Below are 18,200 nucleotides of genomic sequence, written 5' to 3'. Positions count from 1 at the left end.
CACTGAACACAAAAGCCCGAGTGTATCAGGCCTGTGTCCTCAGTACCTTGCTCTATGGCAGCGAGGCCTGGACAACGTATGTCAGCCAAGAGCGACGTCTCAATTCATTCCATCTTCGCTGCCTCCGGAAAATACTTGGCATCAGGTGGCAGGCCCGTATCTCCAACACAGAAGTCCTGGAGGCGGCCAACATCCCCAGCTTATACACACTACGGAGTCAGCGGCGCTTGAGATGGCTTGGCCATGTGAGCCGCATGGAAGATGGCGGGATCCCCAAAGACACATTGTACAGCGAGCTCGCCACTGGTATCAGACCCACCGGCCGTCCATGTCTCCGCTTTAAAGACGTCTGCAAACGCGACATGAAGTCCTGTGACATTGATCACAAGTTGTGGGAGTCAGTTGCCAGCGTTCGCCAGAGCTGGCGGGCAGCCATAAAGGCGGGGCTAAAATGTGGCGAGTCGAAGAGACTTAGCAGTTGGCAGGAAAAAAGACAGAGGCGCAAGGGGAGAGCCAACTGTGTAACAGCCCCGACAAAAAAAATTTTCTGTAGCACCCGTGGAACAGCCTGTCACTCTAGAATTGGCCTTTATAGCCATTCCAGGCGCTGCTCCACACACCACTGACCACCTCCAGGTGCTTACCCATTGTCTCTCGAGATAAGGAGGCCAAAGAAAAAAAAATGCAAGAACAGGGAGGTTATGCTGGAACGGTATAACTCATTGGTTAGGCCACAACTGTGTTCAGTTCTGGTCACCTCACTACAGAAGGGATGTAACTACACTGGAGAGGGTACAGAGGAGATTTACGAGCATGTTGCCAGGACTGGAAAAATGCAGCTATGAGGGAAGGTTGGACGAATGGGGTTGTTCTCCATGGAACAGAGAAGGCTGAGGGGAGATCTGATTGAAATGTACGAAATTGTGAGGGGCCTGGACAAAGTGGAGGTGAAGGGTCTGTTCACCTTCGCAGAGAGGTCAGTGACAAGGGGGTATACAGTTAAAGTGATTGATAGAAAAATCAGAGGGTAGATAAGGAAAAGCTTTATAATGCAGAGGGTGGTGAGGATGGAACTCACTGCCTGAAAGGGTAGTTGAGGCAGCGGCCTGCAACTCATTCAAAAGGAGTCTGGATATGCACCTCAAGTGCTGTAATCTGCAGGATTACAGACCAAATGCTGAAAAGTAGGATTAGAGTAAGTGGATCGTTTTTCAGCCGGCACAGACACGATGGGCTAAGTGGCCTCTTCCTGTGCATTAAACTTTCTATGATTCCATGAATTAAAAAAATCTTGTATTGCAGACAGGGTTGGAGAGGCAGACACATTAGTAGGAGTTCTTCCATCTTGGCACCAATCAGCTTTGCAAATCAGTAGCAGTTTATCCGCGCTGGTAATCTTCACCTTTTCTCACTGGATAAATTCCAGCAACATAACAGCACACACTTCCTGCTGCCCTAGATTTGAGCTCTATCTCTTGGCACCTAAACTTTCCAGAGATGGGTAAATGAGAGAACGCATGGGGATGGAAAATAGAACTTGTGCAGAGGGTTATCACACTTACGTACACAGACCAGTGTCCACATAAAAACACAACACCACACCCCTCAGCTCCGTTGACACCTACACCGGAAGTTAACTGAGTGACAGAGAAAGCAGCCAATCGGCGGGCGCAGCAAACTTAGCCAATGGTGGCGGGATTTCCGCTGCCCCAAGCGGGTGACGTAGTGACGTTCCGAGTCTCGATGCTTCGTCGCTTTCAAGTTGCAGCCAAGGGTGGTGATTTTTTCTGAGGCCGCAGCGATGCCGGGGATCGAGAAACTGCCGATCGAGGAGACTCTGGAAGACAGTCCGCAGGTACGAGCCAGTGAGGCCGAGGCGGACTGCTGGCACTTGTCCATGTCGATCTTAGCAGCCACTTTACGGGACTGTCAGCCTGGGAGCAGTCCGGGCACCGGCCGATTCACCTTTACAATAATTCTTCATGTTAATTAGTGAGCAATGTATAACTGGGTAACAGAACTGAGTAAAGGCAGCTTGCCTTATGACAGTAATACCTGGGGTGAAATCTACAGGGATTAGTGGAGACAAACATCACTGAGATCTAGGATTGGTTTATTAGAATTTATACCTTACTCAATAACTCTAAAGCAACTTCTACCTAAACTACCTGTGGATAATAGCCCAGCCTTTTAGGTGCTTAATGTGCTGTAAGAGGGTATCTGTGAGCTAAGGTTTACTGTGATAACCATGGCTTAGTGGTAGCACTCTCCTCCCTGAGTCAGAAGGTTCAAACTCCGCTCCAGGAATATTAGCTGCCACTCCAGTCTTTCAAATGACACATTAAACCGAAGTCATGTCAGCTCTCAGGTGGACCTGAAAGATCCCATGGCACGAGAGCTGAAGGGCTCTTCCCGGTCACCTAGCCCTCAACCATCATCATCACCACCAAAAGTAGATTATCAGGTCATAAATTTCATTGCTGTTTGTGGGATCATGCTGTTTGCACGTTGTCTGAAACGTTTCGTACATGATAACAGCGCACTTCATTGGCTGTAAAGCACTTCAGGACGTCCGAACGACACTATATAAATGCAAGTCTTTCTGTAGTAAGCAACAGTAGAATTTTTTTCTAAGGATGGCTTCAGTTTACAGTCAGGCAGTTCACATGCATACATGGTTGAATAGTGTGTTTGCTGTGTAGTATTTTGAATAATCTTAAAATAGTACTTATTACTATATTTTTAAAAATCCTCAGTTTTCTCTCAAGATATGGACTTCTTGCTGCTGTTCACATGTTGGGTATAGCATCATAGAATCTTACAGCACAGAAGTGGGCCATTCGGCCTGTCATGCTTGTATTGGCTCTTTGAAAAAGCTGTCAAATTTAGTTCCACGTCCCAGCTTTCTCCCCATAACCCTGCACATTAGTTCTGTTCAAATACACGTCTAATTGAGTTTTAAAAGGTTGTATGGAATCTGATTCCACCACCCTTTCAAGTAGTGTGTTTCAGATTATAACAACCCTTTGTGTGAAATAATTTCTTATTCTTTCCCCGCTAGCTCTTCCAATTATTTTAAATCTATGACCTGGTAACTGACCCACTTTTTTTTATTCATTCATGGGATGGGGGCATCGCTGGCTAGGCCACAATTTATTGCCCATCCCTAATTGCCCTTGAGAAGGTGGTGGTGAGCTGCTGCCTTGAATCGCTGCAGTCCATTTGGGGTAGGTATACCCACAGTGCTGTTAGGAAGGGAGTTCCAGGATTTTGACCCAGCGACAGTGAAGGAACCGCGATATAGTTCCAAGTCAGGATGGTGTGTGACTTGGAGGGTGGTGATGTTCCCATGTATTTGCTGCCCTTGTCCTTCTAGTTGGTAGAGGTCGCAGGTTTGGAAGGTGCTATCTAAGGAGCCTTGGTGCATTGCTGCAGTGCATCTTGTAGATGGTACACACTGCTGCCACTGTGCATCGGTGGTGGAGGGAGTGAATGCTTGTAGATGGGGGTGCCAATCAAGCGGGCTGCTTTGTCCTGGATGATGTCGAGCTTCTTGAGTGTTGTTGGAGCTGCACCCATCCAGGCAAGTGGAGTGTATTCCGTCACACTCCTGACTTGTGCCTTGTAGATGGTGGACAGGCTTTGGGGAGTCAGGGGGTGAGTTACTCGCCTCAGGATTCCTAGCCTCTGACCTGCTCTTGTAGCCACGGTATTTATATGTCTACTCCAGTTCAGTTTCTGGTCAATGGTAGCCCCGAGGATGTTGACAGTGGGGGATTCAGCGATGGTAATGCTGTTGAATGTCAAGGGGAGATGGTTAGATTCTCTCTTGTTGGAGATGGTCATTGCCTGGCACTTGTGTGGTGCGAATGTTACTTGCCACTTATCAGCCCAAGCCTGGATATTGTCCAGGTCTTGCTTTATTTCTACACGGCCTGCTTCAGTATCTGAGGAGTCACGAATGGTGCTGAACATTGTGCAATCATCAGCAAACATCCCCACTTCTGACCTTATGATTGAAGGAAGGTCATTTGATGAAGCAGCTGAAGATGGTTGGGCCTAGGACACTCCCCTGAGGTACTCCTGCAGTGATGTCCTGGAGCTCAGATGATTGACCTCCAACAACCACAACCACCTTCCTTTGCACTAGGTATGACTCCAGCCAGCGGAGGGTTTCCCCCCTGATTCCCATTGACCTCAGTTTTGCTAGGGCTTCTTGATGCCATACTCGGTCAAATGCTCCCTTGATGTCAAGGGCAGTCACTCTCACCTCACCTCTTGAGTTCAGCTCTTTTGTCCATGTTTGAACCAAGGCTGTAATGAGGTCAGGAGCTGAGTGGCCCTGGCGGAACCCAAACTGAGCATCGCTGGGCAGGTTATTGCTAAGCAAGTGCCGCTTGAAGGCACTGTTGATGACACCTTCCATCACTTTACTGATGATTGAGAGTAGACTGATGGAGCGGTAATTGGCCGGGTTGGACTTGTGCTGCTTTTTGTGTACAGGACAGACCTGGGCAATTTTCCACATTGCAGGGAGATGTCAGTGTTGTAGCTGTACTGGAACAGCTTGGCTAGGGGCGCGGCAAGTTCTGGAGCACAGGTCTTCAGTACTATTGCCGGAATATTGTCAGGGCCCATAGCTTTTTCAGTATCCAGTGCCTTCAGTCGTTTCTTGATATCACGCGGAGTGAATCGAATTGGCTGAAGTCTGGCATCTGTGATGCTGGGGACTTCAGGAGGAGGCAGGGATGGATCATCAACTCGGCACTTCTGGCTGAAGATTGTTGCACTTATCTTTCGCACTGATGTGCTGGGCTCCCCCATCATTGAAGATGGGGATATTTGTGGAGCCTCCTCCTCCAGTTAGTTGTTTAATTGTCCACCACCATTCATGGCTGGATGTGGCAGGACTGCAGAGCTTCGATCTGATCCGTTGGTTATGGGATCGCTTAGCTCTGTCTATCGCATGCTGCTTACACAGTTTGGCACACAGATAGTCCTGTGTTGTAGCTTCACCAGGTTGACACCTCATTTTGAGGTATGCCTGGTGCTGCTCCTGGCATGCCCTCCTGCACTCTTCGTTGAACCAGGGTTGGTCTCCTGGCTTGATGGTAATGATAGAGTGGGGGATATGCCGGGCCATGAGGTTACAGATTGTGGATGAGTACAATTCTGTTGCTGCTGATGGCCCACAGCGCCTCATGGATGCCCAGTTTTGCATTGCTAGATCTGTTTGAAATCTATCCCATTTAGCACGGTGGTAGTGCCACACAACACGACGAACGGTATCCTCAATGTGAAGGCGGGACTTCGTCTCCACAAGGACTGTGTGGTGGTCACTCCTACCAATACAGTCATGGACAGAAGCATCTGCAGCAGGCAGATTGGTGAGGACGAGGTCAAGTATGTTTTCCCCTCTTGTTGGTTCCCCCACCACCTGCCGCAGACCCAGTCTAGCAGCTATGTCCTTTAGGACTCAGCCAGCCCAGTCAGTAGTTTTGCTACCGAGCCACTCTTGGTGATGGACATTGAAGTCCCCCACCCAGAGTACATTTTGTGCCCTTGCCACCCTCAGTGCTTCCTCCAAGTGCTGTTCAACATGGTGGAGTACTGAGTCATCAGCTGAGGGAGGGCGGTAGGTGGTAATCAGTAGGAGGTTACCTTGCCCATGTTTGACCTGATGCCATGAGACTTCATGGGGTCCGGAGTCAATGTTGAGGACTCCCTGGGCAACTCCCTCCCTACTTTATACCATTGTGCCACCACCTCTGATGGGTCTGTCCTGCCGGTGGGACAGGACATACCCGGGGATGGTGAAGGCAGTGTCTGGGACATTGTAAGGTATGATTCCATGAGTATGACTATGTCAGGCTGTTGCTTGACTAGTCTATGGGACAGCTCTCCCAACTTTGGCACAAGCCCCCAGATGTTAGTAAGGAGGACTTTGCAGGGTCGACAGGGCTGGGTTTGCCGTTGTCGTTTCCGGTGCCTAGGTCGATGCCGGTGGTCCGCCCGGTTTCATTCCTTTTTTATTGACTTCGTAGCGGTTAGGTACAACTGAGTGGCTTGCTAGGCCATTTCAAAGGGCATGTAAGAGTTAACCACATTGCTGTGGGTCTAGAGTCACATGTAGGCCAGACCAGGTAAGGACAGCAGATTTCCTTCCCTAAAGGACATTAGTGAAGCAGATGGGTTTTTACAACAATCGACAATGCTTTCATGGCCATTAATTGATTTGAAATTCCACCTTCTGCTGTGGTGGGATTCGAACCCATGTCCCCAGAGAAATACCCTGGGTCTCTGGTCCAGTGATAATACCACTACGCCACCGTTGTGGCTATAACAGAGAGCTGGCTCAAAGAAGGACGGGACTGGGTGTTAAATATTCCTTGATACAAGGTGTTCAGGAAAGATAGGAAAGGGAAAAAATGGGGAGGGGTGGCGGTATTGATTAAGGAGTGCATTGCAGTGCTGGAGAAAAAGGATGTCGCTGAGGGGTTGAGGACAGAATCAATTTGGCTAGAGCTAAGGAACAAAAAAAGTGAGGTTACATTGCTTGGTGTTGTCTGCAGGCCAGCAGCAAGTGGGAAGAACGTGGAGGATGAAATTTGCAAGGAAATTACAGAGAGGTGCAAAAATTATAGGGGAGTTGTAATGGGGGACTTTAATTATCCAATCATAGACCGGGATAATAGTAGTGTAAAGGGCAGTGAGGAGCATGAATTCCTAGAGTGTGTTCAGGAAAATTTTCCACAACAGTATGCTGCTCGTCCAGTGAGAAAGGAGGCACTGTTAGGCCTGGTTCTTGGGCATGAGGTGGGCCCAGTGGATCAAGTATCAGTAGGAGAGCATTTAGGGGATAGTGATCATTGTATCATAAGGTTTGGGCTGACTATGGAAAAGGACAAAAAGCAATCCAGAGTAAGAATAATTAACTAGGGGTAGGCCAACTTCAATGGGGTAAGAATGGAGCTGGGGGGAAAAATTGGAGTCAAAAGCTGGCAGGAAAACCGGTAGATGAACAATGGGCTACCTTCAAAGAAGAGATAGTTCGGGCACAGTCAAGGTATGTTCCCTCAAAGGGGAAAAGTAGGGCAAAGAAATCCAGAGCTCCCTGGATGACAAAAGAGGTAGAGCTTAAGATAAAGAAGAAAAAGTATGCTTATGACAGATGTCAGGTAGAAAATACTGTTGAGAACCAGGCTGAATATAGAAGGTCCAGAGGGGAAGTGAAAAGGCAAATAAGAGAAGCATGAAAAGAGACTGGCAGCTAGCATTAAAGGAAATCCCAAAATTTTCTATAGGCATATAAACAGTACAAGGGTGGTAAAAGGAGGAGTGGGGCCAGAAAAGGGATTTACACGTGGAGGTAGAGGGCATAGCTGTGGTATTAAATGAATACTTTGCATCTGTCTTTACCGAGGAAAGAAGATGCAACCCAGACAAAGGTTGAAAGAGGAGGTAAGTCAGACACTAGAGGGGTTTACAATTGATAAAGAGGAAATATTAGATAGGCTCTCTGTACTTAAAGTGGATAAAGCACCAGGGCCATATGAGATGCATCCAGGGATACTGAGGTAAGTGAGAGTAGAAATCGCAGAGGCACTGGCCATAATTTTTCAATCTTCCTTAGACTCGGGAGTGGTGCCAGAGGACAATTAGAATTGCAAATGTTATGCCCTTGTTCAAAAAAAGGGTGTAAAAATAAGTCCAGCAACTGCAGGCCAGTCAGTTTAACTTCGGTGGTGGGAAAACTTCTGAAAAAATAATTTGGGACAAAATCAATAGTCACATGGACAAATGTGAGTTAATTAAGGAAAGCCAGCATGGATTTCTTAAGGGAAAATCATGTTTAACAACTTGCTGGAGTTTTTTGAGGAGGTAACAGAAAGGGTTGATGAGAGAAATGCTGTTGGTGTGGTATACATGGACTTTCAAAAGGCGCTTGATACAGTGCCACACAACAGACCTGTGAGCAAACTTGTGCTCATGGAATAAGAGGGACGATAGCAACACTGATACGAAATTGGCCGAGTGACAGGAAACAAACAGTAGTGGTTAATGGATGTTTTTCGGGCTGGATGAAGGTTTGTAGTGACGTTCCCCAGAGATCAGTGTTGGGACCCTTGCTTTTCCTGATATTTATTAATGACCTAGACCTTGGTGTCTAGGGAACAATTTCAAAGTTTGCAGATGATACAAAACTTGGAAACATTGTGAACTGTGAGGAGGATCGTGTAGAACTTCAAAAGGACATAAACAGGTCAGTGAAATGGGCAGGCAGACAGGTGGCAGATGAAGTTCAATGTAGAGAAATGTGAAGTGATTCATTTTGGTAGGAAGAACATGGAGAGACAATATAAAATAAAGGGTACAATTCTAAAATGGGTACAGGAGCAGAGCGATCTAGGTGTATATGTGCCTAAGTCATTGAAGGAGACAGGATAGGTTGAGAGAGTGGTTAATAAAGCGTACAGTATCCTGGGCTTTATTAGTAAGGGCATAGAGTACAAGAGCAAGGACATTATGTTGAACTTGTATAAGACATTAGTTTGGCCTCAGCTGGAGTATTGCGTCCAGTTCTGGGCACCGCACATTAGGAAAGACGTGAGGGCGTTGGAGAGAGTACAGAAAAGGTTCAAAAGAATGGTTCCAGGGATGAAGAATTTCAGTCGTGAAGATAGATTGGAGAAGTTAGGATTGTTTTCCTTGGAGAAGGGAGGGCTGAAAGATGATTTGATAGATGTATTCAAAATCATAAGGGGTCTGGACAGAGTAGATAGAAAGAAACTGTTCCCACTCATGAAAGGATCGAGAATGAAAGGGCACACATTTAAAGTATTTGGGAAGAGAAGCAAAAGTGACATGAGGAAAAACATTTTCATGCAGCGAGTGGTTAATGTCTGGAATGCGCTATCTGAGAACGTGGTGGAGGCAGACTCAATTGAAGCATTCAAAAGGGAATTACAGTTATATGAAAAGGAAGAATGTACAGGATTACGGGGAGAAGGCAGGGGAATGGAACTGAGGGAATTGCTCTTTCAGAGAGCCAGTGCAGACATGATGGGCTGAATGGCCTCCTTCTGCACTGTAACAATTCTGTGATTCTCCAATCTCTCCATACAACTGGAGTCCTCATCCCGGTAATCCTCCTCTGTACCCTCTCCAAGGCCTTGACATCCTTCCTAATGTGTGGTGCTCAGTATTGCACACAGTACTCCAGGTGAGGCCTAACCAGTGATTTGCATAAGAACATAACATAAGAACTAGGAGCAGGAGTAGGCCACTCAGCCCTTCGAGCCCACTCCGCCACTCATTGCGAACCTAGCTAATCATCATGTACTTCAACATTATTTTCCTGCACGATCCCCATATCCCTTGATGTTTTTAATATGTAGAAATCTAACGATCTCAGTCTTGGACATACTCAATGACTGAGCCCCCACAGCCCTCTGGGGCAGAGAATTCCAACGATTCACCAGCCTCTGAGTGAAGAAATTCCTCCTCATCTCTGGCCTAAGTTGCCTGCCTCTTATTCTGAAACTGTTTCCCCTGGTTCTAGACTCCCCAGCCAGCACAAACATCCTTCCTGCATCTATCCTTTCGAGGCCTGTAAGAATTTTGTATGTTTGAATGCGATCACCTCTCATTCTTCTAAACTCCAGAGAATAAAGGCCCAGTCTATTTAATATTTCCTCATTGGACAATCCCTCCACCATCCCAGGAATTAGTTTGGTGAACCTTTGTTGCACTCCCTCTAAGGCAAGTATATCTTTTCTTAGGTAAGGAAACCAAAGCTGCATACAATACTCCAGGTGCGGTCTCACCAAGGCTCTATATAGTTATAGTGAGAAATCATTTACTCCCATACTCAAATCCTCTTGTAATAAAGACCTACATTTGCCTTCTTAGTTGCTTGCTGTACCTACATGTTAGCTTTCAGTTGCTCATGAACAAGGACACCCAAGTCCCTTTGAAGGTCAACACTTCCCAGCCTCTCATCATTAAGAAATGCTCTGTATTTCTGCTTTTCCTACCAAAGTGGATAACCTCACATTTATCCACTTTGTATTCCATCTGCCAAATTTTTGCCCACTCGCTTCTCCAAATCTCTTTGACGCATCTTTGCATCCTCCTACAACTCACACTTCCTCCTAGTTTTGTGTCATCTGCAAACTTGAAAATATTACATTTAATCCTCACATCCAAATCATTGATATAGATTGTGAATAGCTGGGGCCCAAGCACTGATCCTTGCAGTACCCCACTAGTTGCAGCCTGCCGATCTGAAAATGACCCATTTGTTCCTACTCTCTGTTTTCTGTCCGTCAACCATTTCTCAATCTATGCCAGTATATTCCCTCAATCCCATGTGCTCTAATTTTATTTACTATTCTCTTGTGTGGGAACTTATCAAAAGCTCTCTGAAAATCTAAATATACCACATCCACCAGTTCCCCCTGATCTTTGTGAAGGTTTACCTTGTTTTTGTATTCAATGTCCCTATTTACAGAGCCAAGTATCTATTATGCTCTCTTAACTTTTTTCTCAACTTGCCCTACCACCTTCAAGGATTTGTGAATATACACTTCAGGTCACTTTGCTCTTGCACCCCCAAGTGTATCACTTCACAGTTATCCACATTAAGTTGCAACTGCTAAGTATCTGCCCATTTCACCAGTCTGTTTACTTCCCCCTGATGTCTGCTACCATCCACTTCATTGCCAAATTTTGTATCACATACAGACTTCAAAATTGTGCTCCCTATACCCAAGTCCAGGTCATTTATGTAAGAAAAATAATGGTCCGACTACCCAATCCCTGGGGGACCCCACTGTACACCTCTAACCAGAAAAACATCTGTTCACCACTACTCTCTACCTTCTATCCCTTAGACAATTACATACCCAAGTTGCCACTGTCCCTTTAATCCCATGTGCTTTTATTTTCTTAATATGTCTGTTATGTGTTACTTTACTCTGCCTTTGAAAAGTCCATATACACATCTATTGTACTACGTTCATCAATCCTTCCTGTTACATCAAAGAACTCTGTTTATCACTCACAATTTTTTTTAACACATTTGTGCTGGTTGTCCTTTATTAATTCATGCTTCTCCAAGTGAGGCTTAATTTTGTTCTTGACACTGCTGCTTAGTAGTTTTCCCACCACTGATGTTAGACTGTAATTACCAGGCTTATTCCTCTCACGGCTTTGCTTTTTAACAGGGGTGTAATATTTGCAATCCTCCAGTCCTCTGGCACCACTCCCATATCCAAAGAAAGATTGTGGTCAGAGCTTCTTCTATCTTCAACCTAGTTTCCCTCAGCAACTTAAGATGCATCCCATCTGGACTGTGTGATTTGTAACTTTGAGTGATGCCAACATACTTAGTATCTCCTTTCTACCTGTTTTTATCCTTTCCAATATCTCTACTCCCCACATCTCTACTGCAACATTAATTTCATCCTCTTCTAAAGAAAGAAGCAAAGTACTTATTCAGTCCCTCAGTCATGCCCACTGCTTCCTCATGATTATTCCCTTTATTTCCCTAATCAGCCCTAGCATTCCTTTGACCTTTTATATGTTTGTAAAGGATTTTTGGATTCCCTTTTATATTACCTGCTAATCTTTTCGCTTCGCATCACTTTTCCCTTCTTATATCCTTTGCAATTTCTCCCCACTCTCTATTCTGTACCTGACATTTGTTGTAAGCAGACTTTTTCTGCTTTATTTTAACCTCTATTTCCTTTTTCATTCAGGGAGTTCTAATCTTTGGATGTCCCATCTTTCTTTCTTATGGAAATGTTTAGTTTGTACCCAAAGTATCTCTATCTAAAAGGCCTGCCATTACTCATTTACTGCTTCCCTGGCAAATCAGTTTTTCCCAGTCCGCCTGTACTGTATCCCTTCTCAAATCACTGAACTTGGCTGTTTTCTAGTTGGGTACTTTCACCTTTGATTTTTCACTTTGGCCCTTTCCATAAATACTTTAAACTTAATAATATTATAATCACTATTACCCAGATGTTCTCCCACTTACCCTACTTCATTCCCCAGAATTAGATCCAGCACTGCTTTCTTCCTCATTGCACTTGAAATATACTGATTAAGGGAGTTTTGTGCGCATGCCCTTTACTGTGATTTTCCTCCAGTCTATATTAGGATATCTTGTGCAAGTACCTTCATTTATGTGAGAGTCCAAGCATAGGATATCAACAGGCACTTTTTCCAAAGGTAGCAGAGGAGGGAGAACATCACAACCAAAGGTTGTCCTGTCCTTACCTAACATCCATGTGTGCAGTACTTCTGACAGAGAGTCCATACATGAAATATTAACTTGTTTGTGTTCTCTACTGGTGCTGACTGGTCCAAGTGTTTCCAGTGTTTCTGTTCTTATTCCATGTGTGCACAAAGGCTGCTGGACAGTTGTTGGGAGCAGGAAACAACCATTTATTTCCTCCCTAACCGAGGGCAGTTGCAATCAATCATAATGCCCTTATGATTGAGATTAGCTCGCTCAGTCCAGATCAGAGATCAGCATGGGATCGGTCTGGTCTGTGTGGCTCGGTAATTCCACCTCTACCTCGCTTTCCTCCTTTAAGACAATCCTTTAAAACCTATCTCTTGACTAAGCTTATGGCATCAGACCTAATATCTCCTTATGTGGCTCGATGTCATATTTTGTTTTATAATGCTCCTGTGAAGTGCCTTGGGATGTTTCATTACGTTAAAGGCACTATATAAATAGAAATTGTTGTTGTTGGATAAGCCACTGAGGCATTGGTGCAAGCCAACTTCCTAACATGCACACTTTTATTGAATTTTCCAGTGTTCAGATTCACATACATATTTTATGAATCTGTTGTACATTTGATTTCCCAGTGCTTACAAGGGGGAAATAACATAATGCTCCTCTAAGATTTAATGGTATGATTGTGCCAATGCTTGGGTTAATTTGCTCTTCATCAATGGAATGAAGTTTTGTCAGGGAGCAGGACATCTTGGCTGCTAAAACATATTTGGGATTGTTATCCTTGTCTGCTATTTTCATTGAAAATTTAGCTTTTTGAAACACCTCTGATTCAGCAGCTGCACACTAATTGATTTCCAAAGACTCTATGCATTTATTTACTTTTCAGCAATTGACCATATGGATTTAACTTTACGTTCACATATATTCGCAAGGCAATCTGTCAATACTGGGAAAGTTAATCCAAACTGACCAGTTTTACAGCATGTCCTTTATGCAGATTTCAAAATACTGTGCATCAGTTTAAGTGCCAACGTTGACTCAGTGGTAGCAGCCTCAGAAGGGAGTGGTTTCAAACCCAACTCCAGGGCTGAATTTTGTTCAGCTCCTGACATCGGGCTCCATGGCTTGCGGGGGCAGGAAGATCGGTGCGGCAGCGGCCGGCCAACAGATTGCTGGGCCCGATCTTCCTGGCAGCGGCGAGACTCCGTGGTGGCCTCTCGATGATGGGACCCAACTTTAAATATTTAAATAAAGGTCATGAATGCATTTAAATACGATTCCCCATGATCTTATCTGCAGTTTGGGATCTTCCGTGCGACAGGCGGCACTCGGCACCTTCATTTTTCCAACCAGGGAAAGCTGGCGCAATTGAGGTGGGGAAGGGGGGGAAACTTGGGATTTTTAGTGTAGTGGGGGCAAGGGGAATGGGGTCAACTCTGCATTTGTAATGTTGGGGGGGGGGGGGGGGTGGAGAAAGGGTTGACCTCTGCACTTTGTGCAGTTGGCGGGTGGGAGAGGGCAACTCTGCAATCTAAGTGTTTTTTGCGGGGGCGGGGTGGAAGAAACAGGGTGAACATTTATTTGCGGTCTGGTTTTGGTGGGGGGGGGGGCGCTCAATGTGATTGGGGGAGGGCTAGGGAGGTGGCAGCCCGCCAAACATATTTAAAAGAGCTACCAAGCACATGATCATGGCGGCGCACGGCCCATGCATATGAGCCACCAATTTTTTCGCCCACCGCCACTCCTGGCAGTGGGAAAACAAAATTCAGCCCCAGGGATTTAAGCACATGATCTAGGCTGACACTTCACTGCACTGCTGAGGGAGTGCTGCACTGTTTGAGGTTCTATCTTTCAAATGAGATATTGAACTGAGATTAGGTCCGACCCCTAAAATGGACAGTAAAGATCCAACAGCATCAACAACACTAAAAAGAAAACCCACACAAGACTGCTCTGTCATTTATGCAATTGCTGTTTGTAGGATCTTGCTGTGCACAATTTGTTGTTGTGTTCCTGCACTACATCAGTGACTACCCTTCAGAAGTGCTCCATTGGTTGTGAAGTACTTTGGGACACCATGAAAACATGTAAATAATAGTTTGTTCTTTTCTTTCATTGCTAAAATGGATTTTGGATGAAGATTAATAGCTGTTATCTAAATTTTGCCCAGCTGCAGTATTTGCCAACTTATTAAGATAAGCAGTGCTCCACTGCTCCAATTCTTTATAGAATATTTTGTCTTTCTTGATTACCAGTTTTTTCTGATCATTTGAATGTTTGAGCTGTGAGCCATCCCACATCTACAGTGAAAATTAATTAGAGTCACTCACAAGTCTCACGTTGAAGCACTCTATTGCTTACAGATAGTATGTACATGTTATTGCATGTGGGTAAGGCACACAGAATTTCCTGCACAAGCAGAATTTGCAGTGTCTATAGTCTGTCACATACAGTAACTTAAATTCGTAACATGAATTTGTAATCTTCCATTGCAATGCAGTTCATTGAGTTTTATCACACATCGTTAGAAATTACATTGATTTAGAAGATTTTTTCCCTCTGAAATCTAGGATCAAACCATATTATACCACTTTTACAATTACTGAATTGTTTCCAATAGCAGTAAATGTTGCAATAGTTGTATACACTAGCAATGCCAAAAATACATTTTGGCTGAGAGGTCAGAAAATGCCGCTGCTGTGTGCTAGTCGTATTTTCTGCTACTGGCACTTTGAGGCAAGGAGCGAAAGATTCCTTAGGTTTCAATGTCTTTCAATGCGCATGGACTGCACGATTCAAGAAAGGCAGCTCACCACCACCTTCTCAAGGGTAATTAGGGGTAGGCAATAAATGCTGGCCTCGCCAAGGAACGGGTTTAAAAAAAAGACAGACCCCTTTGTTGGAGGAAGCCTTGTAGTATACTAGAAGATATGAATCATGGCCAAGAAAGAAAGTCTTGCATGTATATAAAGCCTTTCACAACCTCAGGGTGTCACTTTACAATCAATGATGTACCTTTTGAAGTGTAGTCACTGCCATAATGCAGGAAACACAGCAGCCAATTTGCATATAGCAACTCCCACAGACAGCAATGAAATAAATGAGATCATTTTTCTTAGGTGCTGATTGAAGGATAAGTTTTGTCCAGGGCACAAGGAGAACTTCACTGTGCCTCTTTGAAAAGTGTCTTGGAACCTTTTAGGTCTATCTGAGGGAACAGACGGGGCCTTCTTTAATGTCTCATCTGAAAGATGACACCTTTGCCAGTGCAGCATTCCCTTCAATTCTAAGAAAGGATGTGAATTAAACCAGGTGTGGAGTTGAAGAATTACCAGTAGAGGCTTTGCTAAGATCCTGGTTCTCACCTATAAATTCCTGCACAGCCTTACTCTACTATAGGAGGTGGTGTCTGTATAGTTTACTAAATCAAGCAGTTCACTTGCACTGTTACTACGTGATAGGGATACATTGAATACATGAGTATTAACCTACATGAGTTCAAGTTTCAAAAGACAGGATATGTTAGTTTGACAAACTTAGCTTTTTTTTTAATCTTGGACAGACACGCTCACTGCTGGGAGTGTTTGAAGAAGATGCTGCTGCCGTCTCAAATTATACCAGTCAACTTTACAATGCCATGAAGCGGATTTACGATGCACAGGTATAGTTCCAAATTATCAGACTAGGTCATCAATTATAGGAGATTAGCATAGGATGAAATGTGGTATACTGGAATAGAATGGCAACCAGTTATAACTTTACATTCTGTAAAAATTACTCCTTTGTACAATCACTATTTTCAGAGTCAGATGCGTTGATTAGTTTGATGTCCTTACTGATTCCAATCCTATAGTCTCCTTTCTTTTTCCTTTGTTTTTTTGTTGTTAGAATTATTATCCATCCCCATGCTCATGACTGAGCACACTACAAAATCCTCATCAACTCCCTAAAAGAAAGGATACTGGACGCTCGGCAGCAGATGAGTTTCCTGGGGAGTGGTGAAGTGTTTGATTTTTCTTTTTGGATGTGCCAGCTAACCACTTGTTGGCAATTGGAATCACAAGTGCAGAACTAATAATATCAGCACTACAGCAGCATCATCAATAACTTGCATTTAGTTAGTGCCTTTAATGTGGCACAAACATCCCAAAGGCTTCACAGAGAGAAAAATGGATGCCGAACCAAAGGAGGAGATATTAGGTGGAATGATCAAAAGCTTGATCTAAGAGGTGGGTTTTAAGCAAGGTCTTAAAGGTGGTGGGATGGTGGAGAGGGTTTAGAGAGGGATTTCCAGAGAGTGGTGGCACAGTTGAGTAATTTAGCTAGAACATAATCTAGCTCAGAACGAAATGATGTTTTGTGAAAAATAATTTAACCTCAGTTTGGGCAGCAATAGCAGTGCAACAATTGTCTCCAGCTTTCACTGGACTCAGAAGTGGCAAAACCAGCTCCAACTCCTTGTAATAACCTGTGGGGACAAGTGCTGTGTGGACAGGACTTGACCCAGCTATGATGGCCATCCATCAAATAGCCAACTTTTGCTCACCATTAGTGATCAGGAGTAAGAACTTAAACTTTTGTCACTAGCTAGGAGAAATGGAAACCAGTTAAATTATTTTGTCTGATCAGTAATCCCCACCACCTTCTCAAGGGCAAGTAGGGATGGGTAATAAATGCTGGCCTTGCCTGTTGCTCACATTCTTTCTATTTTGTTCAGCCATACTATGCTGTACCTTTATCCACTGTACCATTGGGGATGCACCAGGGTAGATTTAGCTTCCCATTGTGAAGGCATCAACTCCTTGCTGCAGTATGGTGCCAGTCACCTCTGGTGCCTCACCAAATTGGATATTCATGTATGAACTCTGACAATGGATGTTGACAGGCTAATGAGAATGGAGGTATCACAGCCGAACTCAATCAGGCAGTCACCTGATGTGCACACACTGACAGAATTTTTCCTGTGCAACAGGGGCAGGGAGGTGAATTCTAGTGCCACTACTATCCCTTAGCTGTGATGAGCTAACTTGGCACAGATGTTGATATTATTAGGCGCTTCCGGATCTGTGTGGCTCAGTTATTTGCTGAATAAACTCACTGAGCCATTGGAGGAGCAAAATCACTTAAGTGGAAGATGTATGGTTAAACTTTTAAATTTCTATACTCCAAGCACAAATGCTTAAAAACACTTCACATGTCTATAGTCCACTTGAATCAAGGATGTCAGTGTGCACTAACTTATGCAAGATTATGTTGTTCGAAGCAAAAATAAAAACTGCAAAGAAGTACACAAGCGAATGCAGTAATGAGCATTATCGGGTTTGTAAATACGGAGCTGAATGCAGGCAATGAACATGGCACAAATCTGGATTGTTGTTTTTACATTTTCTGTCTAACAAAAGTAAGAAAGTGAAGAGCATGTATGTTTTAAGCTATTTGTTTAAATTTATTTGTTTTTTAAAAAGACAGAAATTGACTAGTTTTTTATTATCTGGTGGACTACGTGCTTCCTGTATATGCAGTGTAATATTAAACAGCTGTTCTGGTTCTAGTTTTAGGTTTAATTACGATTTGGAAATTATTTAAATATCCAGCACAAAGATGAAGAGGGGTGGGAGGAGGCTTATATGGAGCACAAACGCTGGCATAGCCAATTTAGGCTGAATGATCTGATTCTGTGCTGTAGATTTCATCTAAAATTCAATACCAAATGGTTACAGTGGTATTAAGTCTCAGAGTAATACAAATGGGCACAACTATACACCGACTTCGCATCATAGAGGAATCGGTGAAAAAAAACTCTCTGCAGATTTACTTAAATGCACTTGCAGGGCATTGCTTGTAACTTTCCAAATACCATTAATATTTTAAATGTTAGGATGGAGTTGACACAAGAAACAAACTTAAGAACATTGTTATGACCGAGGCACTGTCTTTTCTAGTT

At 44.1% G+C, this 18,200-nt stretch overlaps 2 protein-coding genes across 4 annotated transcripts in view; one reads left to right on the top strand and one right to left on the bottom strand.

The window, feature by feature from the left end:
* The window catches only part of hesx1 (HESX homeobox 1), a 31,839-nt gene extending 30,219 nt beyond the window's left edge, over positions 1 to 1,620 (bottom strand). Inside the window, exon 1 of the mRNA XM_068051697.1 lies at positions 1,563 to 1,620. Coding sequence (XP_067907798.1) covers positions 1,563 to 1,584 — 22 coding nt within the window. The 5' untranslated portion in view covers positions 1,585 to 1,620. The remainder of the gene's footprint in view (positions 1 to 1,562) is intronic.
* Positions 1,621 to 1,704: 84 nt separating this feature from the next.
* appl1 (adaptor protein, phosphotyrosine interaction, PH domain and leucine zipper containing 1) overlaps positions 1,705 to 18,200 on the top strand; it is an 84,184-nt gene continuing 67,688 nt past the window's right edge. For 2 of the 3 annotated variants that reach the window (XM_068051695.1, XM_068051694.1), the window contains exons 1-2: positions 1,705 to 1,855; positions 15,819 to 15,917. In XM_068051695.1, the coding sequence (XP_067907796.1) occupies positions 1,802 to 1,855; positions 15,819 to 15,917 (153 nt within the window). In that variant the 5' untranslated portion in view covers positions 1,705 to 1,801. The remainder of the gene's footprint in view (positions 1,856 to 15,818; positions 15,918 to 18,200) is intronic. The other variant, XM_068051696.1, reaches the window with a different exon arrangement.

This window comes from Heterodontus francisci, chromosome 19 (genome assembly GCF_036365525.1).
Source record: "Heterodontus francisci isolate sHetFra1 chromosome 19, sHetFra1.hap1, whole genome shotgun sequence".
Lineage (NCBI taxonomy): Eukaryota > Metazoa > Chordata > Chondrichthyes > Heterodontiformes > Heterodontidae > Heterodontus > Heterodontus francisci.
Note: the sequence above shows the minus strand (reverse complement) of the source record. Positions and strands in the feature narration are given on the sequence as shown.